This window comes from Pseudophryne corroboree, chromosome 4 (genome assembly GCF_028390025.1).
Source record: "Pseudophryne corroboree isolate aPseCor3 chromosome 4, aPseCor3.hap2, whole genome shotgun sequence".
NCBI classification, from domain to species: Eukaryota; Metazoa; Chordata; class Amphibia; order Anura; family Myobatrachidae; genus Pseudophryne; species Pseudophryne corroboree.
The window spans coordinates 920,773,179-920,799,698 of NC_086447.1; the positions used below are offsets into that span (position 1 = coordinate 920,773,179).

At 50.7% G+C, this 26,520-nt stretch overlaps 2 protein-coding genes across 2 annotated transcripts in view; one reads left to right on the forward strand and one right to left on the reverse strand.

Annotated features, from left to right (window-relative positions):
- Positions 1–121: 121 nt before the first annotated feature.
- Positions 122–18,482, reverse strand: CNIH4 (cornichon family member 4). Its single transcript, XM_063919007.1, has 5 exons — positions 18,301–18,482; positions 12,469–12,537; positions 11,293–11,405; positions 10,087–10,227; positions 122–880 (listed from the first exon to the last, which is right to left on the reverse strand). The coding sequence occupies exons 1-5, from the start codon at positions 18,367–18,369 to the stop codon at positions 853–855; spliced, it is 420 nt and encodes a 139-aa protein (XP_063775077.1). The 5' UTR covers positions 18,370–18,482; the 3' UTR covers positions 122–852.
- Positions 18,483–19,088: 606 nt separating this feature from the next.
- NVL (nuclear VCP like) overlaps positions 19,089–26,520 on the forward strand; it is a 68,501-nt gene continuing 61,069 nt past the window's right edge. The window contains exons 1-3 of the mRNA XM_063919006.1: positions 19,089–19,408; positions 20,378–20,451; positions 25,446–25,498. Coding sequence (XP_063775076.1) covers positions 19,349–19,408; positions 20,378–20,451; positions 25,446–25,498 — 187 coding nt within the window. The 5' untranslated portion in view covers positions 19,089–19,348. The remainder of the gene's footprint in view (positions 19,409–20,377; positions 20,452–25,445; positions 25,499–26,520) is intronic.

Below are 26,520 nucleotides of genomic sequence, written 5' to 3' on the forward strand. Positions count from 1 at the left end.
ACATACACATGGACCGATCAGTGATGTCACACTACTAGTGGGCAGAGACCATGGTTCCCGCAGACAGTACACACAGATTTATTTATTTTTCTTTAGCTACAAAACACAACTAAAAACAGCATCAAGTGAATGATTTAATGGTGAAAAACGGTATCAGACAGCAATCACAAGACTTGTGTATGAAAGGCAGCACCTGCCCCACGGACAGAGACGAGGGTAACAATGAAGACATGTAAGAACTTAAAGACACAAAATGACTGTTGTATAAATTCCGCTGCATATCACAAATACTCAGGGCCCCCTACCACCGGAAAAATAAAAAAAAACGTTCCTCCTCCACAAAGAAATAAGGATTTATTATGTGCAGCGTCATTATATTGCTTTACCTGACTAGACAGCCTCCACGCGTCATCATTACTACTCAGTGTAAACATTATCAAATTTAAATGGGCCTCGGTCGGCAACGCTTAGTCAGGCGGATGCTTGTGATACGCATCCAATCAGTGCTATCGGCCGTCGTGGCGGCTCATCATACGGTCATTACTTTGACATTTCCCCACCTTCCCCCAACGGGAGCTCTCAACCAGAACTCAATGCAGAGCCAAACTAATATTTCTTTCTCTAGAAAATCAAAACACAAATGAGGGGATTTTTTTCTTTTCAGTCTTTTAAATATTTTATATATGTTAAAAAAATACAGCGAAAAATATGGAGTTCAATTGGGAAAGAAAAAAAATAACTCTGCATGAAGCATCGTGTGACACTCTGATCTTTCTTGTTCATTACGGCTCTCCTCTTAACGTCAGATCGGGATGGAAGGTCCTACACCGCCACCTGGCGCTATCCGGGTTCTCAGTTGTTTATCAAGGCCAAAATCATACTGCAAAAAACAAACACACATCAGAGAGAACACGCACGTATATCCAAACAAGAATGTTTCTGGGGTTCCCATTTCTTGTAGGAGGCTCTAATAATGGATTCCCGCTGCACAGAAACAGCGCTAGGTCCACTGTTATTAGGGTCTTAACAACAGCTTTTATGCAAGATTTCACAGGAGCCTGTATCTGTTTTTGCAGCAGGGAAGATCCAATCTGATGACATCTATTGTGGTTCATGTCAGATGTGGATTTCCTGGTGACAATCATTTACTATGTTCATTTCACTCTAGGACACTACCACATTAAAAGGTGGGGGGACCTCTTAATGTGGAAGAGTGTCAGAGCGAAACGAACGTTTCACCGGCAGCCAAACTAGCTGGCTGGAAGCCAGTCCTCATTCTGTATTTTGGATATAGCATTCCCTTAATAATTAACAGTTGTTACTGCTCAAACCCTCAGTAACAAGGGTATCATCAGTCTGTTACTAGCCTGCTGTCCACTATTGAGAAGTCCAAAGTCTTGCACTAAACAGTATATAGTTTTATGTACTATTTCATTTTTATGGGCTATAAACTATTTCACTTACACCACTAATGCGTTTAGGCATTATACGGTGCCAGACGTACAAATATTAATCCTCTAATCATATCATTCCAAGACGGCAGCCTTTTATTAGGGAATACTGTCTACATAAACGGAGCAGCTGTTACACAAACACGTCCATTGGGTACAGATGCCCCTGGTGGCCGCAGAGAATATGGCTGTGTATAAACAAAAAGGGAACTTGTGAAAAAATGCTGGACATATACGAATTATTTTGGTCAACCCTGCAATAAGATACACACAAGCTTGTCCTGTCTGAGCACGGAGGCAGGGTTATAAGGACGACGAAGACCAAGGCATCCTGGGAAATCTGAAAAGCTTAACTGTGGTGTCCAGGACCTGACCAAACCACCTACAACCCCAATGTTCCCCTGTTGAGCCCCTATAGAACCCGAAGAAGAGACAGATAGATAGGAGACAGATTTGAGAGAGATAGAAGGTACTTTTTCTCTTGGGATGATGCAATGTAACAAAGCAATAATCACCACAATTAGATATAATGAAATATATTACCGCTGTATTCAATAAAGAGCTATAATTTAATTAATACCCAAAAATAAGAATTTACTTACCGATAATTCTATTTCTCGTAGTCCGTAGTGGATGCTGGGAACTCCGTAAGGACCATGGGGAATAGCGGCTCCGCAGGAGACTGGGCACAAAAGTAAAGCTTTAGGACTACCTGGTGTGCACTGGCTCCTCCCCCTATGACCCTCCTCCAAGCCTCAGTTAGGATACTGTGCCCGGACGAGCGTACACAATAAGGAAGGATTTATGAATCCCGGGTAAGACTCATACCAGCCACACCAATCACACCGTACAACTTGTGATCTGAACCCAGTTAACAGCATGATAACAGAGGAGCCTCTGGATAGATGGCTCACAACAATAACCCGATTTAGTTAACAATAACTATGTACAAGTATTGCAGACAATCCGCACTTGGGATGGGCGCCCAGCATCCACTACGGACTACGAGAAATAGAATTATCGGTAAGTAAATTCTTATTTTCTCTGACGTCCTAGTGGATGCTGGGAACTCCGTAAGGACCATGGGGATTATACCAAAGCTCCCAAACGGGCGGGAGAGTGCGGATGACTCTACAGCACCGAATGAGAGAACTCCAGGTCCTCCTCAGCCAGGGTATCAAATTTGTAGAATTTAGCAAACGTGTTTTCCCCTGACCAAGTAGCTGCTCGGCAAAGTTGTAAAGCCGAGACCCCTCGGGCAGCCGCCCAAGATGAGCCCACCTTCCTTGTGGAATGGGCTTTTACAGATTTTGGCTGTGGCAGGCCTGCCACAGAATGTGCAAGCTGAATTGTATTACAAATCCAACGAGCAATAGTCTGCTTAGAAGCAGGAGCACCCAGCTTGTTGGGTGCATACAGGATAAACAGCGAGTCAGATTTTCTGACTCCAGCCGTCCTGGAAACATATTTTCAAGGCCCTGACTACGTCCAACAACTTGGAGTCCTCCAAGTCACTAGTAGCCGCAGGTACTACAATAGGTTGGTTCAGATGAAACACTGAAACCACCTTAGGGAGAAAATGAGGACGAGTCCTCAATTCCGCCCTGTCTGAATGGAAGATCAGATAAGGGCTTTTACAGGATAAAGCCCGCCAATTCTGACACGCGCCTGGCCGAGGCCAGGGCCAACAACATGACCACTTTCCATGTGAGATATTTTAACTCCACAGAGTCAAGTGGTTCAAACCAATGTGACTTTAGGAACCCCAAAACTACATTGAGATCCCAAGGTGCCACTGGAGGCACAAAAGGAGGCTGTATATGCAGTACCCCTTTTACAAACGTCTGAACTTCAGGAACTGAAGCTAGTTCTTTCTGGAAGAAAATTGACAGGGCCGAAATTTGAACCTTAATGGACCCCAATTTTAGGCCCATAGACACTCCTGTTTACAGGAAATGCAGGAATCGACCTAGTTGAAATTCCTCCATCGGGGCCTTACTGGCCTCGCACCCTGCAACATATTTTCGCCAAATGCGGTGATAATGCTTTGCGGTTACATCCTTCCTGGCTTGATCAGGGTAGGGATGACTTCATCCGGAATGCCTTTTTCCTTCAGGATCCGGCGTTCAACCGCCCTGCCGTCAAACGCAGCCGCGGTAAGTCTTGGAATAGACAGGGTCCTTGCTGGAGCAGGTCCCTTCTTAGAGGTAGAGGCCACGGGTCCTCCGTGAGCATCTCTTGAAGTTCCGGGTACCAAGTCCTTCTTGGCCAATCCGGAGCCACGAGTATAGTTCTTACTCCCCTCCATCTTATAATTCTCAGTACTTTTGGTATGAGAGGAAGAGGAGGGAACACATACACTGACTGGTACACCCACGGTGTTACCAGAGCGTCCACAGCTATTGCCTGAGGGTCCCTTGACCTGGCGCAATACCTGTCCAATTTTTTGTTTAGGCGGGACGCCATCATGTCCACCTTTGGTTTTTCCCAACGGTTTACAATCATGTGGAAGACTTCTGGGTGAAGTCCCCACTCTCCCGGGTGGAGGTCGTGCCTGCTGAGGAAGTCTGCTTCCCAGTTGTCCACTCCCGGAATGAACACTGCTGACAATGCTATCACATGGTTTTCCGCCCAGCGAAAAATCCTTGCAGCTTCTGCCATTTCCCTCCTGCTTCTTGTGCCGCCCTGTCTGTTTACGTGGGCGACTGCCGTGATGTTGTCCGACTGGATCAGCACCGGCTGACCTTGAAGCAGAGGTCTTGCTTGGCTTAGGGCATTGTAAATGGCCCTTAGCTCCAAAATATTTATGTGAAGTTATGTCTCCAGGCTTGACCACAAGCCCTGGAAATTTCTTCCCTGTGTGACTGCTCCCCAGCCTCGCAGGCTGGCATCCGTGGTCACCAGGACCCAGTCCTGAATGCCGAATCTGCGGCCCTCTAGAAGATGAGCACTCTGCAACCACCACAGGAGAGACACCCTTGTCTTTGGTGACAGGGTTATCCGCTGATGCATCTGAAGATGCGATCCGGACCATTTGTCCAGCAGGTCCCACTGGAAAGTTCTTGCGTGGAATCTGCCGAATGGAATTGCTTCGTAGGAAGCCACCATTTTTCCCAGGACCCTTGTGCACTGATGCACTGACACTTGGCCTGGTTTTAGGAGGTTTCTGACTAGTTCGGATAACTCCCTGGCTTTCTCCTCTGGGAGAAACACCTTTTTCTGGACTGTGTCCAGGATCATCCCTAGGAATAGAAGACGTGTCGTCGGGATCAGCTGCGATTTTGGAATATTGAGAATCCAACCGTGCTGCCGCAACACTACTTGAGATAGTGCTACCCCGACTACCAACTGTTCCCTGGATCTTGCCCTTATCAGGAGATCGTCCAAGTAAGGGATAACTAAAACTCCCTTCCTTCGAAGGAGTATCATCATTTCGGCCATTACTTTGGTAAAGACCCGGGGTGCCGTGGACAAACCAAACGGCAGCGTCTGAAACTGATAGTGACAGTTCTGTACCACAAACCTGAGGTACCCTTGGTGAGAAGGGTAATTTGGGACATGGAGATAAGCATCCTTGATGTCCAGAGACACCATATAATCCCCTTCTTCCAGGTTCGCAATCACCGCTCTGAGTGACTCCATCTTGAATTTGAACCTTTGTATGTAAGTGTTCAAGGATTTCAGATTTAAAATAAGTCTCACCGAGCCGTCCGGCTTCGGTACCACAAACAGCGTGGAATAATACCCCTTTCCCTGTTGTAGGAGGGGTACCTTGATTATCACCTGCTGGGAATACAGCTTGTGAATGGCTTCTGCTGCAGCCTTTTTCCTCTCCCTCTGCCACGGGGCAGAAATGAGGAGTCTTTTGCCCGCTTGCCCTTATGGGGCCTAAAGGACTGCGCCTGATAATACGACGTCTTCTTATGTTGAGAGGCTACCTGGGGTAAAAATGTGGATTTCCCAGCCGTTGCCGTGGCCACCAGGTCTGTTAGACCTACCCCAAATAACTCCTCCCTTTTATAAGGCTATACTTCCATATGCCTTTTGGAATCAGCATCACCTGACCACTGTCTTGTCCATAACCCTCTTCTGGCAGAAATGGACAGCGCACTTACTCTTGATGCCAGTCGGCAAATATCCCTCTGTGCATCACGCATATATAGAAATGCATCTTTTAAATGCTCTATAGTCAGTAATATACTGTCCCTATCTAGGGTATCAATATTGTCAGTCAGGGAATCCGACCAAGCCACCCCAGCACTGCACATCCAGGCTGAGGCGATTGCTGGTCGCAGTATCACACCCGTGTGAGTGTATATACATTTTTAGGATATTTTCCTGCTTTCTGTCAGCAGGTTCCTTAAGGGCGGCCGTATCCGGGGACGGTAGTGCCACCTGTTTAGACAAGCGTGTGAGCGCTTTATCCACCCTAGGGGGTGTTTCCCAACGTGCCCTATCCTCTGGCGGGAAGGGGTATGATGCTAATAACTTTTTAGGAATTAACAGTTTTTATCGGGGGAAACCCACGCATCATCACACACTTCATTTAATTCCTCAGATGCAGGAAAAACTACAGGCAGTTTTTTCTCACCCAACATAATACCCTTTTTAGTGGTACTGGTATTATCAGAAATATGTAAAACATTTTCCATAGCCTCAATCATGTAACATGTGGCCCTACTGGAAGTCACATTCGTCTCTTAATCGTCGACACTGGAGTCAGTATCCGTGTCGGCGTCTGTATCTGCCATCTGAGGTAACGGGCGTTTTAGAGCCCCTGATGGCTTTTGAGACACCTGGACAGGCACAGGCTGAGTAGCCGGCTGTCTCATGTCATCAATCTTTTGTAAAGAGCTGACACTGTCACGTAATTCCTTCCATAAGCTCAGCCACTCAGGTGTCGACTCCCTAGGGGGTGACATCTCCATTACAGGCAATTGCTCCGCCTCCACACCATTTTCCTCCTCATACATGTCGACACAACGTACCGACACACAGCACACACACAGGGAATGCTCTGATAGAGGACAGGACCCCACTAGCCCTTTGGGGAGACAGAGGGAGAGTATGCCAGCACACACCAGAGCGCTATATATATACAGGGATAACCTTATAGAAGTGTTTTTCCCCTTATAGCTGCTGTTTTATTAATACTGCGCCTAATTAGTGCCCCCCTCTCTTTTTTAACCCCTTTCTGTAGTGTAGTAACTGCAGGGGAGAGCCAGGGAGCTTCCCTCCAACGGAGCTCTGAGAGAAAATGGCGCCAGTGTGCTGAGGAGATAGGCTCCGCCCCTTTTTCGCTGACTTTTCTCCCGCATTTTTATGGATTCTGGTAGGGGTTAAAATACATCCATATAGCCCTGGGGGTTATATGTGATGTATGTTTGCCAGCCAAGGTGTTTTTATTGCTGCTCAGGGCGCCCCCCCCCCAGCGCCCTGCACCCTCAGTGACTGCAGTGTGAGGTGTGTATGAGGAGCAATGGCGCACAGCTGCAGTGCTGTGCGCTACCTTGGTGAAGACTGATGTCTTCTGCCGCCGATTTTCCGGACCTCTTCTTGCTTCTGGCTCTGTAAGGGGGCCGGCAGCGCGGCTCTGGGACCGGACTCCGAGGCTGGGCCTGTGTTCGATCCCTCTGGAGCTAATGGTGTCCAGCAGCCTAAGAAGCCCAAGCTGGCTGCAAGCAGGTGAGTTCGCTTCTTCTCCCCTTAGTCCCTCGATGCAGTGAGCCTGTTGCCAGCAGGTCTCACTGAAAATAAAAAACCTAAAACTAAACTTTCACTAAGAAGCTCAGGAGAGCCCCTAGTGTGCACCCTTCTCGGCCGGGCACAAAAATCTAACTGAGGCTTGGAGGAGGGTCATAGGGGGAGGAGCCAGTGCACACCAGGTAGTCCTAAAGCTTTACTTTTGTGCCCAGTCTCCTGCGGAGCCGCTATTCCCCATGGTCCTTACGGAGTTCCCAGCATCCACTAGGACGTCAGAGAAATAAAGTTTCAACAAATAAAAGATGGACTCGCCAGGAGATCACTTCACCAGACATGGCCCACTTACTGCGAGATTGGCCCCTCATCGCCTGCGAACTGCAAGAACCCCCTCCCTATGAATATTCCTTAACCCTCACGACCCCTTATCCTTCTCACCTATACCCCTTTCACACCGCACAAATGACATAGTATCGACCCAGTAAATTGCCAGGTTGCTGCGGGTCGCTGTGCGGTATAAAAGGGCCGGTCCCGAATTCCTGGGTCACCTGGAATTGGATAAAGGGTTATTCCCGGGTCAGGTGCAGTGTGTACAGGTTTCCTGGGTTGATGCGACTGTACCTTTTCACAGCATAGAGAGGCGGCGCAGAGATGAACTCATCTCCTAGCGCCACCCCCACACCCTGATGATGCCGCTGTCCCCACCCGCCGATGGCAACCAGACGCGGCAATATGCGGAGAGGTTTACAACAACTTTTTTTTTTTAAAGGAGCTGTTACCAATAGCAACCAGATTGTAGCTACATTTCTCCATTACATTCTATGCGTTGATAGACAGAATTTGAGTGCTTGATAAGGAGACGTCACCACTTGTCTGCTTTAGTAAATCTCCCCCAGGTTCTGCAGCGCAGTCCCTCCTCCGGTTCCGTGCTGCCTGCTTGTTTAGTATTTGCTTTTTATTATTATAATCTCAGCAGCACCAGATCTGTTCGGCCAGGACCAGCACTAGGGTCACTATATATAGTAAGATTCACATTGTTTATAATGATTAGTATTGTTTTTTTTATGTATTATAGTTTAATTTTACTTTACACTCTTCAGCGTGAGGATAGCAGCCACCATACCAAAGTAATCCGTAAATAAACCCACGAGATTGGATCTACAATACCCTGCGACCAGCAGTGACTGAGGTCCTAGAGCTCTTCCCTTGAAATCCGTGATTCTCAAACAGAAAAATGGCAAATATTATACATTGTTTTCTACTCGCACATTCTTCTCAAGTGCGCCATTGTCCTCTGCTATATCCTGCAGTAGTGGGTTTCCTGTTCTAGGGAGACTCCGCTACCGCCTGACTGCACTGTGCCGACTGTGAAGTGTGGTGGAGGAGGGATAATGGTATGCGGCTGATTTTCAGGGTTTGGGCTCCTTATCTCCAGTGAAGGGCAATCTCAATGCTACAGCATACCAAGACATACTCCACAATGCTATGCTTCCAACTTTAACATAGTATCTGAGGTTGAAAAAAGACAATTGTCCATCGAGTTCAACCTATTTGTGGTCTCCTATGCATGATGATTTGACTAAAATTTCTGACTGATGCTGCTGTCAGCCGTTGCATTTTATCCCTATTTATAGTAACTATAATGCATGACTAAGGTCCATACCCCTGGATATCCTTATCCAATAGAAATTTATCTAACCCATTCTTAAAGGTGTTGACAGATTCCGCCATTACAACTCCCTCGGGCAGGGAATTCCAAACACGTATTGTCCTTACCGTGAAAAAGCCTTTACGCCGTATTGTGCGGAATCTCCTCTCCTCTAACCTGAGCTAGTGTCCACAAGTCCTCTGTGTTGATCTAACCAAAAACAGGTCCCACGCAAGCTCTTTGTGGTAACGGTTTCAGGAAGACCCTATTCTATTCCAACATGACTGTGCTCCACTGTACAAAGCAAGGACTATAGAGACGCGGTCTGATGAGTTCGGTGTGGAGGAACTTAACTGAACCGCACACAGAGCCCTGACCTCAATTCCATCGATCACCTTTGGGGTGAACTGGAACAGAGATAGCGAGACAGGCCTCTTCCAACATCAGTGCCCGACCTCATAAATGCTCCACAGAATGAATGGGCACAAATTCCCACACCTACACTCCAAAATCTTGTGGAAAGCCTTCCAAGAAGAGTGGAAGCCGTTATAGCTGCAAAATCGGGACTAACCCCATAGTAAAGTATATGTATTTGAATACAATGTCATTACAGTCCCTGTTGGGGCAATGGTCAGGCGTCCGAATACTTTTGTCCATATAGTGTATATACGTACGGCTTTAATCCACAGAACTCAAACATCCGCAGTGCCAGTGGTATGTGACCACATTTAAATAAAATGAAAAAACAAAAAAAAAAAAAATTATACAAAACGCAGCACTCGCCCAATCACACTCCAGACTGTAGAATTCAGGGAATGTTAGTTCCAAAATATTGCAGTAATTAGTTACACTGACCGGCCCCTTCCCTTTTGGTCAGTCCCTACACCGACTTTCAACATAAACATTGCTCTGCCTCAGGCATCATATGGATTTTAATACACAGTATTGGTTTAGGCCCTGTCTCTGACCAAAAGGGAATAGCCGTGATGGGGCTGGGCAGCTTAATCTATTATTACAATATTTTGGAACTAACATTTTCTGAATTTATATAAAATACAGTTAGGAGCGCAATTAGGGGAGAGAGAGGGAGTGGGGGAGAGAGATTGATTGGGGGAGTAAGGGATGAGGGGTAGCATACTTACCTTCCAGGTGTCAGGATTCTACACTTTGGGATGCTGCTGTCAGTATTCTGACCACCAGCGTCCCAAGCGTTGGGATCACGTTACCATCCCTACATAATATAAATATACTGTTAAGAGCTGTCTCAGAGACTAGGCGACAACTGACCTGTACAAGTAGATGAAGAAGCACAATAGGTGGAATCCCAGCTTGATCATGGCCTCCTTCATGTGAGACTTTAGCTGCCCGCGATTGTGAATTTCTGTTGGATCAAACACCCCCAAATTTCCACTTGGCACCATGATAAATCTGATGAAATAATAAGTATAATCAATATAATGAGAATACACCTTTATCCAATGGCAATGTTAGTTTATCCTACGCATCACAGTCATTTACGGAATCCGCCCAAATACTGTGTCAATGAGAGCGCTAACTGAAGGACAGACAATTATAAGGCATTTTATAGTGAAATGTGGCTTATCCCCCCCCCCCCCCCCCCAAAAAAAAAAAAGTTTATCGGAAAAAACACACACAAAAAAAAAAAAAAACATAGCAAAACACGTGTCTACTATGACCAATGGGACAGTGCCACCTACTGGTCAAATCTTAACAGAACACAACAGCGAACTTCAGGCAATCTGGTGTCAGACATTCGATGTGAGCCGTCTCACGATGTCCCTTCAACTCCCCGCCAGCTCCCAGGCGTGTCCGGACAGTTGCTGGGGCGGGCCACGGCGGCTGCGTGACATCCCACAAAGCCAAAATATGGCAGGTAGCCGTCTGCCTCCGCAGCTAGGCTGCGTAGGCAGGGAGCAAAAGCATTGCTGCCGTACACTGCTTTCGTACCTCTGCGGGTGGGGTAGGGCTTGAAATGCGGGGCGGACTAGACCTGTGCTGGGCGCCCCCCCTGTATGTCAGAGATTGTGGTCGTAGATGTACTATTTTTAGCACATCTACAATCAGCTCTGAATTAGGCCCTTGGTACGATGCGCATACGATTACAATGGATAATATGAGCTGCACGTATGATCTGTGGAAGCAACGGGACCGCGCATTGCATTGTAATCATCCCCAATGTGCACACGATGCATCGTACGAGGTGCCGAAATAATGTATTCGTACACAGTATCGGCCTAGTGTACGGCCAGAATAGTCAGAACTACAAGTATCAGCATGCTCTGCCAGCCCTACAAGGCATTGTAGTACTTCTAGTCCCACAACAGCTGACCTTGTACAGACTGTCTTCTGTGTGCAAAAGCTAGGCCTACAAACTCCCTTCATTAACACCCAATCCCTTGTAATTGAAGTTGAAATACTTGCAGCTCATTAATGGATTTATATAGTCATAAGGGTCAGGAGGCGCTTACTCACCTATATATGTTCCACGCTGCTACAGGTAGATTTAGAATGAATATGAACCAGTGTAGCGACACCAGCATCAGCACAGATACCAGGGTGTGACCAATCAGCTCCGGAACCACCCACTGTCAGGAAATAAATCATATAAAAACAGGAACGGAACCTACGGTACAGCCGTCACATCACCCGCTTAGGGTGCAAATTGCCAAGTGCTAGGCGCTACACGGGCACTTATCTCAGAAGCTGGTGTGCAGATTAGCTACAGCGCACAAACCCCTCACCCACACTTCCTTCCCTTCCTATCAGTTATGTCTGTCGGCTCACCTGCCGCACCGACAGGAGCTACGGATTCTGCTGGGAAGCAAATGGGGGAGAGAGCCATTAGGAAATAAAACAAGGCAGATAATTACGTAAGGCTAATACACACCGGTATTTTTTTTTAAGAATGTGCTTGATTTGCATATTTTAATAACACACGTAACGCGGTCTGGCGCTAGAAATCATTGCTTCTAATATCAACTGGACCAAATGCCATTTATCTGCATTTTCACATCACTACCGATCCCAGTTTTGCCGCTTACTTTCAGTGCTCAGCGTGAGCCGCAAATGGACAGCCCATGTGTAACGGAATCTGCCCCTAAGCATACACTCATCCTGTACGTGACAATATTATACAGGCCTGATCACATACAGGTATCGCAAGTTGGGCAGACCATGAAATTACCAAAGTTCAATTTTGGGAGGAGTGGCGAAAGTGACAGTCTCCGGATTCATATTAAGAAGACAGATGCTAGAGAATAAATGGGCAATCAGGACAGGTCTCTCAGTACTGCGCTTACATCAGGTGGGAGGATCACAGGGGACAGGCAATGTGGGCGGAAGATGACAGTGCACACAGCTGGCTGTAGTGGCCAGCATATGCTAGGGATTCCTGAAAGCGATGGGATTGAGGTCGGGTATGGTGACAATACAGCTGCTACCCATCGTGTTATGGGCGAATGTGTCTTGCATGGCCTGGATGTGACAAGCGAGACTGGGAATAGCTTTGTACATAGTTATGCTAGGGTCAGCTACCGCCCTCTCTAGAACACCGTAGCCAATACAAAACCATTTCCCATAATGCATTCTGCGAGAATTATACAGCACCAAACAAGCCGGACATTGTGTCATTTAACAGCTATAATGTACCTTATTTAACTTGGAGCAGCAGGAACGCGCATTGATGTAGTCACATTCTAAGTCCGATAGAGTAATTATCTAGAACCCGGAGATAAGGACAATGTTCTTTTTATCTGTCAGAAAATCGGCATTAAAGCAATAAAGCTCAGAATGTGCAAAGTACAGGAGACACATTGTGCAAGGCTCACAGCTAAGACACAAAGTGTGCCAACGTCCTCAGCGCACCCTACTCATACAATACAAGAGCACTTTCCATCCACCAGAGTGACCGATATATATCCAGTCTGTATAGTACACTCAAATTCAAGGGTTAACACATTGGGCAGTATAAAATATATAGGTCAGGTTGAAAACACTGACAGAAAATTAATGAAGAAGAGAAAACAAAAATCAGTTTCTATGCATTAAGTAAAATGTAGAGGCTAGATGTGAGACGTGCCTAGCCGTCTAGGAGAACGATGGCGGATTATATAGTGTGCACCGCGGTCTCACTAATCTCACGCAGCCTAGCCAGATGAGTGCAGATAACTGGATTAGTCCTCTCATAATACCTAGGTGGTACAAGTGACCGCATAAGCGCAAACGTTTTGAATCTGTTAAAAAATTTAGGGGCGGTAGACAGAGTCACCCAGGAGAAGAAAGGAGGAGGGGGGAACACTTATAGTCAAACAGGAGGGGGAAGGTGAGAAGTTACAAAGGGGGGGGGGGGGGGGGGGTGTAAGACAGGGCACACAGGATGGGGACACAGTCACAATGGAGAGTAGGGGGCTGATAGTCACACTGGAGGGGAGGGGGGCACAGTCACACTGGAGGGGACAGAGGGGGGGGACGGACACAGTCACACTGGAGGGGACACACACAGTCACTAGAGGGGACGGGGGGGGGCACAGTCACACTGGAAGGGATACACAGTCACACTGGAGGGGACAGAGGGTGGGGGCACACACACAGTCACACTGGAGCAGTCAAGAGGTGGGACGGGACACACACAGTCACACTGGAGGGGACACGCGCACACACAGTGTCACACTGGAGGGGACACGCACACACACAGTCACACTGGAGGGGACACGCACACACACAGTGTCACACTGGAGGGGACACGCACACACACAGTGTCACACTGGAGGGGACACGCACACACAGTGTCACACTGGAGGGGACACGCACACACACAGTGTCACACTGGAGGGGGACACGCACACACACAGTGTCACACTGGAGGGGGACACACACAGTGTCACACTGGAGGGGGACACACAGTCACACTGGAGGGGGACACACACAGTCACACTGGAGGGGGACACACACAGTCACACTGGAGGGGGACACACACAGTCACACTGGAGGGGGACACACACAGTCACACTGGAGGGGGACACACACAGTCACACTGGAGGGGGGGGACGGGACACAGTCACACTGGAGGGGGGACGGGACACACAGTCACACTGGAGGGGGGGACGGGACACAGTCACACCGGAGGGGGGGACGGGACACACAGTCACACCGGAGGTGGGGACGGGACACACAGTCACACCGGAGGGGCGGACGGGACACACATTCACACCGGAGGGGGGGACGGGACACACAGTCACACCGGAGGGGGGGGACGGGACACACAGTCACACCGGAGGGGGGGACGGGACACACAGTCACACCGGAGGGGGGGGGGGGGGGGGGACACAGTCACACCGGAGGGGGGGGGGGGGGGGACACAGTCACACCGGAGGGGGGGGGACACACAGTCACACCGGAGGGGGGGGGGGACACACAGTCACACCGGAGGGGGGGGGGGGACACACAGTCACACCGGAGGGGGGGGGGGGACACACAGTCACACCGGAGGGGGGGACACACACAGTCACACCGGAGGGGGGGGGGGGACACAGTCACACCGGAGGGGGGGGACGACGACACACAGTCACACCGGAGGGGGGGGGGGGACGACACACAGTCACACCGGAGGGGGGGGGGACACACAGTCACACCGGAGGAGGGGGGACACACACACACACACACAGTCACACCGGAGGGGGGGGGGACACACACACAGTCACACCGGAGGGGGGGGGGGGGGGGACACACACACAGTCACACCGGAGGGGGGGGGGGGACACACACACACAGTCACACCGGAGGGGGGGGGGGGGGGGACACACACACACAGTCACACCGGAGGGGGGGGGGGGGGACACACACACACAGTCACACCGGAGGGGGGGGGGGGGACACACACAGTCACACCGGAGGGGGGGGGGACACACACACAGTCACACCGGAGGGGGGACACACACACACACACAGTCACACCGGAGGGGGGGGGGGGGGACACACACAGTCACACCGGAGGACACACACACACACACACACGCAGTCACACCGGAGGGGACACACACACACACGCAGTCACACCGGAGGGGACACACACACAGTCACACCGGAGGGGACACACACACACAGTCACACACACAGTCACACCGGAGGGGACACACACAGTCACACCGGAGGGGACACACACACAGTCACACCGGAGGGGACACACACACACACAGTCACACCGGAGGGGACACACACACACACAGTCACACCGGAGGGGACACACACACACAGTCACACCGGAGGGGACACACACACACAGTCACACCGGAGGGGACACACACACACAGTCACACCGGAGGGGACACACACACAGTCACACCGGAGCGGACACACACACACAGTCACACCGGAGCGGACACACACACAGTCACACACACAGTCACACCGGAGGGGACACACACACACAGTCACACACACAGTCACACCGGAGGGGACACACACACACACACACACAGTCACACCGGAGGGGACACACACACACACACACAGTCACACCGGAGGGGACACACACACACAGTCACACCGGAGGGGACACACACACACAGTCACACCGGAGGGGACACACACACACAGTCACACCGGAGGGGACACACACACACAGTCACACCGGAGGGGACACACACACAGTCACACCGGAGGGGACACACACACAGTCACACCGGAGGGGGCACACACACACAGTCACACCGGAGGGGACACACACACACAGTCACACCGGAGGGGACACACACACATTCACACCGGAGGGGACACACACACAGTCACACCGGAGGGGACACACACACAGTCACACCGGAGGACACACACACACAGTCACACCGTAGGGGACGCACACACAGTCACACAGGAGGGGAGGGGACGACGACGCACAGGAGGGGAGGGGACGACGACACACAGTCGCACAGGAGGGGAGGGGACGACGACACACAGTCGCACAGGAGGGGAGGGGACGACGACACACAGTCGCACAGGAGGGGAGGGGACGACGACACACAGTCACACAGGAGGGGAGGGGACGACGACACAGTCACACAGGAGGGGAGGGGACGACGACACAGTCACACAGGAGGGGACGACGACACACAGTCACACAGGAGGGGACGACGACACAGTCACACAGGAGGGGACGACGACACACAGTCACACAGGAGGGGACGACGACACACAGGAGGGGACGACGACACACAGGAGGGGACGACGACACACAGGAGGGGACGACGACACACAGGAGGGGACGACGACACACAGGAGGGGTCGACGACACACAGGAGGGGTCGACGACACACAGGAGGGGTCGACGACACACAGGAGGGGTCGACGACACACAGGAGGGGTCGACGACACACAGGAGGGGTCGACGACACACAGTCACACAGGAGGGGTCGACGACACACAGTCACACAGGAGGGGTCGACGACACACAGTCACACAGGAGGGGTCGACGACACACAGTCACACAGGAGGGGTCGACGACACACAGTCACACAGGAGGGGTCGACGACACACAGTCACACAGGAGGGGTCGACGACACACAGTCACACAGGAGGGGTCGACGACACACAGTCACACAGGAGGGGTCGACGACACACAGTCACACAGGAGGGGTCGACGACACACAGTCACACAGGAGGGGTCGACGACACACAGTCACACAGGAGGGGTCGACGACACACAGTCACACAGGAGGGGTCGACGACACACAGTCACACAGGAGGGGTCGACGACACAGTCACACAGGAGGGGTCGACGACACACAGTCACACAGGAGGGGTCGACGACACACAGTCACACAGGAGGGGTCGACGACACACAGTCACACAGGAGGGGTCGACGACACAGTCACACAGGAGGGGACGACGACACACAGTCACACAGGAGGGGAGGGGACGACGACACACAGTCACACAGGAGGGGTCGACGACACACAGTCACACAGGAGGGGTCGACGACACACAGTCACACAGGAGGGGTCGACGACACAGTCACACAGGAGGGGACGACGACACACAGTCACACAGGAGGGGAGGGGACGACGACACACAGTCACACAGGAGGGGAGGGGACGACGACACAGTCACACAGGAGGGGTCGACGACACAGTCACACAGGAGGGGACGACGACACAGTCACACAGGAGGGGACGACGACACAGTCACACAGGAGGGGACGACGACACAGTCACACAGGAGGGGACGACGACACACAGTCACACAGGAGGGGACGACGACACACAGGAGGGGAGGGGACGACGACACACAGGAGGGGACGACGACACAGTCACACAGGAGGGGAGGGGACGACGACACACAGTCACACAGGAGGGGGGGGACGACACACAGTCACACAGGAGGGGGGGACGACACACAGTCACACAGGAGGGGGGGACGACACACAGTCACACAGGAGGGGGGGACGACACACAGTCACACAGGAGGGGGGGGACGACACACAGTCACACAGGAGGGGGGGACGACACACAGTCACACAGGAGGGGGGGACGACACACAGTCACACAGGAGGGGGGGACGACACACAGTCACACAGGAGGGGGGGACGACACACAGTCACACAGGAGGGGGGGACGACACACAGTCACACAGGAGGGGGGGACGACACACAGTCACACAGGAGGGGGGGACGACACACAGTCACACAGGAGGGGGGGACGACACACAGTCACACAGGAGGGGGGGACGACACACCGTCACACAGGAGGGGGGGACGACACACCGTCACACAGGAGGGGAGGGACACACCGTCAAACAGGAGGGGAGGGACACACCGTCAAACAGGAGGGGAGGGACACACCGTCAAACAGGAGGGGAGGGACACACCGTCAAACAGGAGGGGAGGGACACACCGTCAAACAGGAGGGGAGGGACACACCGTCAAACAGGAGGGGAGGGACACACCGTCAAACAGGAGGGGAGGGACACACCGTCAAACAGGAGGGGAGGGACACACCATAGGGAAGGGGGACACACAGTAGGGAAAGGGGGGGGGACACACAGTAGGGAAAGGGGGGGGGGGGACACTGTAGGGAAGGGGGGGGACACTGTAGGGAAGGGGGGAGGGACACACAGTAGGGAAGGGGGGGAGGCACACAGTCACACAGGAGGGTAGGGACACACAGTAGGGAAGGGGGGGAGGCACACAGTCACACAGGAGGTGAGGGAGACACAGTAGGGAAGGGGGGGCACACAGTCACACAGGAGGTGAGGGAGACACAGTAGGGAAGGGGGGACACACAGTCACACAGGAGGGGAGGGACACAGTCACACAGGAGGGGAGGGACACACAGTAGGGAAGGGGGGGGGAGGACACACAGGAGGGGAGACTGGCAGCAGGGGGTGTGTGGGAAGCAGAGACCGCTCAGTGCCAGCAGCGCCCTGTATGGAGGTAATATGGCGGTGTGCGAGTTACAGTCCCCTGGGGGAAGTCACACGGATAAAGGATACGAAGTAGACGGAGAGGAAGATGAGGGCGCAGCAGTCTATGAGGGAGAAGATGAAGAGAGCGGCCTCCATCCCGCCGCCAGCCCGGAGCACAGCGCCCGCCAATCCGCCGCTCCCTCACCGCGCACGTGACTGCGCCCACCAATCCTCCGCCCCCCTCACCACACACGTGACTTCTCCCGCCGCGCTGCACGCCGGGATATGTAGTCCTCTACTCTGACTCTGAATGCCGCGCTGCACGCCGGGATATGTAGTCTCCTCTACTCTGACTCAGAATGCCGCGCTGCACGCTGGGATATGCAGTCCGTGCTGGGAGCATGTCACGTGATGTACATACCTGGTATTAGTATTACTGCTGCGTAGAAGCCTCAGTCGATATTTAGACTGTAAGCTCGCAAGAGCAGGGCCCTCCCCCCTCATGTGCCTTCCCTTGTCTTACAGTGCTTACACTATCTTATGCCCCATACTCCCTTTCATGGCACCTGACCCCGGGTGTTCTGTGTATACCCTGTACCTATCCTATATTGTCCCAAACTGTAAGTGGCTTTTCTTTTATTTGCTCATTTGTGTCTGTACTGTGCAATGGGCGCTGCGGATCCCTTGTGGCGCCATATAAATAAAGGATAATAATAATTATCCCTGACAAGTGCACAATACATTATGAGACTTTGGGAAATCTTGACTCAATAAAAAATAAAAAAAAACAAAGTTGCAAAATAAATATTCCTAAAGGCCAACACACTTCAGCCCGCACACAAGATGGAAGATGCTGGCATCACCATGAGACCAGCATCCAACGCGGCCCATGCAGGCACCGCACAGGCCAGCTAAGTCACACAGCAGCCTTCTGTCTGTGCGAGGACCCCGGACAGCTTGGCGGAAGTGATGCTCGGGAGTCCGGAAGAGCTGTGTGTGCGAGGACCCGACTGGCGTGTCAATGGCGAGGGCAGCTATGTGCCTGCATGGAGAGTGTGCAGGCGACGCTGCGGGCAGCTAGGTGTCAGGACCCCGGCACACATGTGTGATCCGAGCTGCGGCTTCCTGCAGCAAGATGAAGGTTTCCCTGACATCCCCGGGCATAGACAGGAGGCTGAAACACCGGCTGGCACAGGTACTGGGGCACAGGCAGAGCAATGGGCAGCTATATATATATATATATATATATATATATATATCTCAAATGAAGGAATAAAGCAGCGGCACTCCAATAGTAAAACTCAAATGTATTGAATCAAATCATGAAAAAAGTGGTCATAAAATACATATTTTGTGACCACTTTTTTCATGATTTGATTCAATACATTTGAGTTTTACTATTGGAGTGCCGCTGCTTTATTCCTTCGTTTGATGTACCTACTGCTGCGGAGGACACCCACATCCAGCATTTATATTGAGAGTGCCAGGCATTTCAGCATTATATATATATATATATATATATATATATATATATATATATATATAATCTCATATATGCGTTTGGAGCTGGCAGTGCCCCTTCCCTGCCGCAATGAAGAGGGGGCAGGCCAGCAGGGCGCACGGTGTCTCCTGAGGTGACCCAGCATATGCCGGCTCATATATTACTATTAGATCCATAATTAACCCCCACCTCCCCTAATTCGTGCACGATGTGAGGAGAGGGGTCCCCGCTCGCAAGAGCTTACATTCTAACTGGACACTGTGGGGACACCGAGGGGGGAGCAGTGGGGTGGGAAGCTTGGAGAGGTAGGAGATCAGGGGTCTCTCATATATCTGCCAGGCGGTACCAAATCTGTGGCCTCATGTGATTTAGTGATGGCGGGGGGCTGTGCTGCACAGAGCGTCGTGTCCTTAGGAAGCAGCGTTGTGTTCCGGTGACAGGGTTGTAGTGTAACCACACTCCGCAGGAATAATTGCCCCCTGTGTGGCTGTGTCAGCGAAATATTTGTGAAACCGGGGTATGATAATGTGTATCGCTGACATTGTGTGCTGTGCGTTTATCTGCAGCCAGACGGAAGCGTTTACAGGAGGTTGCACAGATGTGCGCACTGCGCTCGCTCAGCCAGACCTGACATCTCCTATTTATCATTCTGTCTTCTTGCAGTATTTGAGCAGTAACCGGTGCGGGGGGTATGTGGATATCGCTGTTGTAGCCGCTGATCTACAGAAAGCGTACAGGTAAGTGCCCGTGAACTGGATCTCTCGGTAACAATGAACCTGGTGCAAGCGCCAAACAAAAACATATGTATATGACGTCATAGCAGAAGTAGGTACTTTGGACTTAATTCAGACCCGATCGTAGATGTGAGAGAGAACGCACATCTATGATCAATTTCTTTGACGCGCAGGGCAAGTCCACACCGCGTGCCAGATCCAGCACCCCCTTCCCCCGGACATGCGAGAACATCACACAGCGGCGATGCTTTAGCATGTTTACAGTAGACCTGGGGGGGGGGTAGGTTTCAGCTGTGGCTGACAATTCCCTGTGTGTGTGGGGGGGGGGTAATTAATATCTCCCATAGCCATGTCTAGGGACTCTGCAGAAGATGTTTCCTCACAGGAGGAATCCATTCCATGTACACAGGAATGTAATGCCTTGTCTCAGATACCTGATAATGTTGTTGAGCCTGAGTGGTTAACTTCTATCGAAGGAATGATCTCTCAGATCTCTACCAGGGTAGCTAATACTGAGACTGAAACTCGGGTGTTAAAGAAGTCTATGGCAGTTTGGTCAGGCTCTGTTCCTATTCCTGCAAAATCCCCTAGTATGTTCCCACAGAAACGTGCACTTGCCCAGATTATGCAAGATGACACGGATACTGATTCTGATACTGCAGACAGTGATGGGGGTGTGCTGAGGGGGGCGCCATCCCTTGCTAAGGGGGTGCAGCTCATGATTGAGGCCATTAGAGATGTGTTAAATATTACTGACACGCCATCTGAGCAGTTTGAGGAGGCTCATTTAAACGCTATATTTGAAAAAACCCGGAGAAAAAATTCCAGATCCCTAAGAGCGTTCTGGCTGCTTTTCCCTTCCCTGAGGAAGATAGGAAAAAATGGGAAAACCCACCAATGACGCATGTGTCTCCAGACTGTCTAAAAAGGTGGTTTTACCTGTTCCAGGATCTACCGTGTTAAAAGAACCGGCTGATTGTAAGTTTGACACTACGCTCAAATCCATTTACACTGCTTCAGGAGTGGCGTTAAGGCCCACTATTGCCTGTGTATGGATTTCTAAAGCCATAGTAAAGTGGTCAGGCACATTACTAGAGGATTTGGATACAATGGATAGAAGTGACATTGAATTGTTTTTACGTAACATACAAGATTCTGCGGGGTTCATGGTGGAATCCATGAAGGATCTGGGTACGCTGACTGCGCGGATATCTTCCATGTCGATATCAGCTCGCAGGGGACTCTGGTCTGCAACTGCGGGTAAGTCACCTTTCCTTCCCTCTGCTAAGCCTCATACACAGAAACCATTTTCTTCAGCTGCTTCGCAGTCCTTTTGGGCCTCTAAGGCAAAAAAAGTCCAATCCTCATACCACCTTCTTTAGAGGGGGTCGGGCGAAATCCAAAAAGCCTGCTCCCACAGGCTCCCAGGATCGGTAACCTGCTTCTGGTTCATCAAAATCCTCAGCATGACGGTGGACCGCACAGCCTGGAGGACGGGCTGGTGGGTGCGAGGCTCAGACGTTTCAGCCACGTCTGGGTGTCGTCCGGCCTGGATCCCTGGGTACTGGATATTGTATCCCAGGAGTACAGACTGGACTTTCAAGAACTCCCGCCTCACCAAATTTTCAAATTAGGCTTGCCAGCTTTACTGCCAGAAAGGGCTATCCTACAGGAAGCCATCCTAAAATTGGAAAAGTCACAGGTCATTGTTCCAGTTCCACCTCATATGCAAAACAAGGGTTATTATTCAAACCTTTTCGTGGTGCCGAAACCGGATGGTTCGGTCAGACCAATTTTGAACTTGAAATTGTTGAACCCTTATCTGAAGGTGTTCAAGTTCAAAATGGAGTCTCTCAGGACAGTGGTCTCCGGTCTGGAGGACGGAGAGTTTCTAGTATCCCTGGATATCAAGGATGCGTACCTCCACATTCCGATTTGGCTCCCACATCAGGCTTATCTCAGATTTGCACTGTTGGACAGTCACTATCAATTTCAGGCGCTGCCATTCGGCCTCTCCACAGCACCGAGGCTGTTCACGAAGGTGATGGCAGAGATGATGGTTCTCCTCCGCAGACTGGGGGTGAACATAATCCCATATCTGGACGATCTGCTGATAAAGGCATCATCCAGGGAGACGTTGTTGCAATCCATTGTTCTCACGACTCATCTGCTCCGGGAACATGGTTGGATTCTGAACCTTCCAAAATCACATTTGGAGCTGACAAGGAGATTCTTTTCTGGGAATGATCCTCAACATGGAAGTGCAGAGGGTGTTTCTGCCGGAGGAGAAAGCGTTGGTGATTCAAACAATGGTCCGGGATGTCCTGAAGCCAGCCCGGGTATCGGTTGATCAGTGCATTCGCCTTTTGGGGGAAGATGGTGGCCTCTTACAAGGCTCTACAGTACGGAAGGTTTCATGCTCTGTCCTTCCAACTGGATCTCCTGGACAAGTGGTCGGATATCATCTTCACATGCACCAGAGAATACGTCTGTCGCCGAAAGCCAGGATTTCACTCCTCTTGTGGATGCACATACCTCACCTTCTGGAGGGCCGTAGGTTCGGGATTCAGGACTGGAGCCTTTTACCCACGGATGCAACTCTCCGGGGCTGGGGCGCAGTCACTCAGGGGGAAACCTTCCAAGGAAGGTGGTCAAGCCTGGAAGCCAGTCTTCCAATAAACATTCTGGAACTAAGAGCCGTCTACAACGGTCTTCTCCAAGCGGCTCATCTTCTGCGAGATCGAGCCATTCAAGTACAGTCGGACAATGTAACGACGGTGGCCTACATAAACCGACAGGGCGGAACGAAGAGCAGAGCTGCAATGTCAGAGGTAACAAGAATCATCCTCTGGGTATAAAAACACGCGTTGGCGCTGTCAGCAATCTTCATTCCGGGAATAGGCAACTGGGAAGTGGACTTCCTCAGCAGACACTATCTCCATCCAGGAGAGTGGGGCCTCCATCCGGAGGTGTTCACGGAGGTGACAAATCTTTGGGGAGTACCTCAAATAGACATGATGGCCTCCTGTCTCAACATTCCAGGTCCAGAGACCCGCAAGCCGTGGCAGTGGACGCCCTAGTGTCTCCGTGGGTGTTCCAGTCGGTGTACGTGTTTCCTCCACTTCCACTCATTCCAAGGGTTCTAAAACTCATAAGAAGAACAAGAGTTCAGGCAATCCTTATTGCTCCGGACTGGCCAAGAAGGGCTTAGTACGCAGATCTTCTGGGTCTTCTGCTGGAAGATCCGAGGCCTCTTCCTCTTTGGGAGGACCTTCTGTAACAGGGGCCATTCGCTTATCAAGACTTACCGTGGCTACATTTGACGGCATGTATGTTGTACGCCAGATATTAGCTCGGAAGGGCATTCCGAACAAGGTTATTCCTACCCTGATACAGGCTAGGAAAGGAGTAACGTCTAACATTACCATCGTATTTGGAAGAAATATGTCTCTTGGTGTGAATCCAAGAAATTTCCTACGGTGGAGTTTCAACTGGGACGGTTTCTCCTCTTCCTTCAAGCAGGAGTGGATATGGGCCTGAGGTTGGGATCCGTAAAGGTCCAGATTTCGGCCCCATCCATTTTCTTCCAGAAACAACCGGCTGCCCTTCCTGAGGTTCAGACTTTTTTGAAAGGGGTTCTGCACATCCAGCCCCCTTTGTGCCACCTACGGCACCCTGGGATCTTAACGTGGTGTTACAGTTCCTCCAATCAGATTGGTTCGAGCCTCTACAGGAGGTTGAGGTCATGTTTCTCACGTGGAAGGCGGTCACTTTGTTGGCCTTAGCTTCTGCTAGACGTGTGTTAGAGTTGGGGGCTTTATCTTGTAAAAGCCTCTACTTGATCTTTCATGAAGATAGAGCCGAGCTCTGGACACGACAGCAGTTCCTTCCAAAGGTTGTGTCTGCTTTTCATATCAACCAACCTATTGTGGTGCCAGTTGCTACTGGCTCCTCAATTCCGTCAAAGTCCTTAGATGTTGTAAGGGCTCTGAAAATCTATGTGAAGAGGACTGCTCGTCACAGAAAATCGGACTCTCCTTTTGTCCTGTATGATCCCAAGAAATTTAGGTGTCATACTTCTAAGCAGACTATCTCTCGCTGGATCAGGTTCACTATCCAGCATGCGTATTCTACGGCAGGATTGCCGTGTCCGAAATCTGTTAAGGCCCACTCTACTCGTAAGGTGGGTTCTTCCTGGGCGGCTGCCCGGGGTGTCTCGGCTTTACAGCTTTGCTGAGCGGCTACTTGGTCTGGGTCGAGCACGTTTGCTAAGTTCTACAAGTTCGATACTTTGTCCTCTGAGGACCTGAAGTTCAGTCAATCAGTTCTGCAGGAGCCTCAGCACCTCTCCCTCCCGTACTGGGAGTTTTGGTACATCCCCATGGCACTAATGTGGACCCCAGCATCCTCTAGGACGTAAGAGAAAATAGGATTTTAATTACCTACCGGTAAATCCTTTTCTCGTAGTCCGTAGAGGATGCTGGGCGCCTGCCCAGCGCTTTGTTATCCTGCAGTGGTTATCTGGTTCAGTACAACTTTGTTCTTAATTGAGTACTGCCTTGTTACTTGGTAAGTAATGTTTCAGCTGTTGCTGAGTGTCAAGCTAGTTAGCTTGGTTTGCCTTGTATGTGTGAGCTGGTGTGAATCTCGCCACTATCTGTTTTTTTCCTTCTCTCGAAGATGTCCGTCTCCTCCGGGCACAGTTTCAGCCCACACTCTCAAACTCTTAAAGTGCCAGTGGCTCCTAGTGGACCCGTCTATACCCCATGGTACTAATATGGACCCCATCATCCTCTACGACTTACGAGAAAAGGATTTACCGGTAAGTAATTAAAATCCTATTTTTTATTTTTTTTAAGTTTAATTGTTATATGTATAATGGGAACGGTGGCTGCTCCTACATCCATTTTATTTTCTTCAAAGTAGCTTTGGCTAAAGGAAAATATGGGGTTCCTTAGAGATGAGATCACGCCACTTCATCTGTGTTCTCTCTTCAGTACAGAGTATGGCCGGAGAAAACGAAACGCCTTCAGAATCCAGGTAGAGAAAGGTAAGTCGTTTCATCCCAGATCCAAATTTCCACATCTGAAACGAGGGGGTAAAATATGTTTTATAATCTCATCGCTCCATTACCAACAACTGAATGCCCTCCCGCGTCTTTAGAACACTGTCCTAGAGGTGACAGAAACAGGCTTAAAACCTCTGTTTTCTACTGTGACATCTATGACCCTGTGATATAATCAGCCAGTCTGTATATCCATTCGTATAAAGCTAGTCTGCCCAGCGATCGGCCTGACATAATCACACATGCTTGCCACTGCACCACTCCGGAATTCCGCAGCCTCCTCTCTCGCCCGTAGTGATTGCAATAAAGCAGTGACTATTAAACAAACGGGAAAGAAAAAGTGCCCAACATGCCCATTGGGCACAATAAATCCCACTTTGATGGTTGTTGGTTCTGAGCGGTCCGTGACAGAGTTTCCGCTGCAGGGGCAGGAAGTGATGAACCGGCTTCTCTGCAATTAATCATCCATACACTGTATTCGGAGTGAGTGAGTGTTTGTGGGATATCACCTGGCATTCTCTGAGTATTGGGATCCACAGGACCCGGATCGGCTGTTCCACAGTCACTACAACTATTATACGTTAGCTGCTATACCATCCACATAAAATAATGCTGCTTCTTACAGTGCTCCGTGCTGGCTCAGGGGGTAATTCAGATCTGATCACAGCAGCAAATTTGTTAGCTATTGGGCAAAAACCATGTGCACTGCAGGGGGGGGGCAGATGTAACATGTGCAGAGAGTTAGATTTGGGTGGGTTATATTGTTTCTGTGCAGGGTAAATACTGGCTGCTTCATTTTTACACTGCAGTTTAGATTTCAGTTTGAACACACCCCACCCAAATCTAACTCTCTGCACATGTTACACCTGCTCCCCCCCCCCCCCCCCCCCCTGCAGTGCACATGGTTTTGCCCAACTGCTAACAAGTTTGCTGCTGCGAACAGGTCTGAATTAGACCCTCAGTCCGTTGAGGTTTGTATAAAGTGTAAAAACAAAAGTAAATGTTAA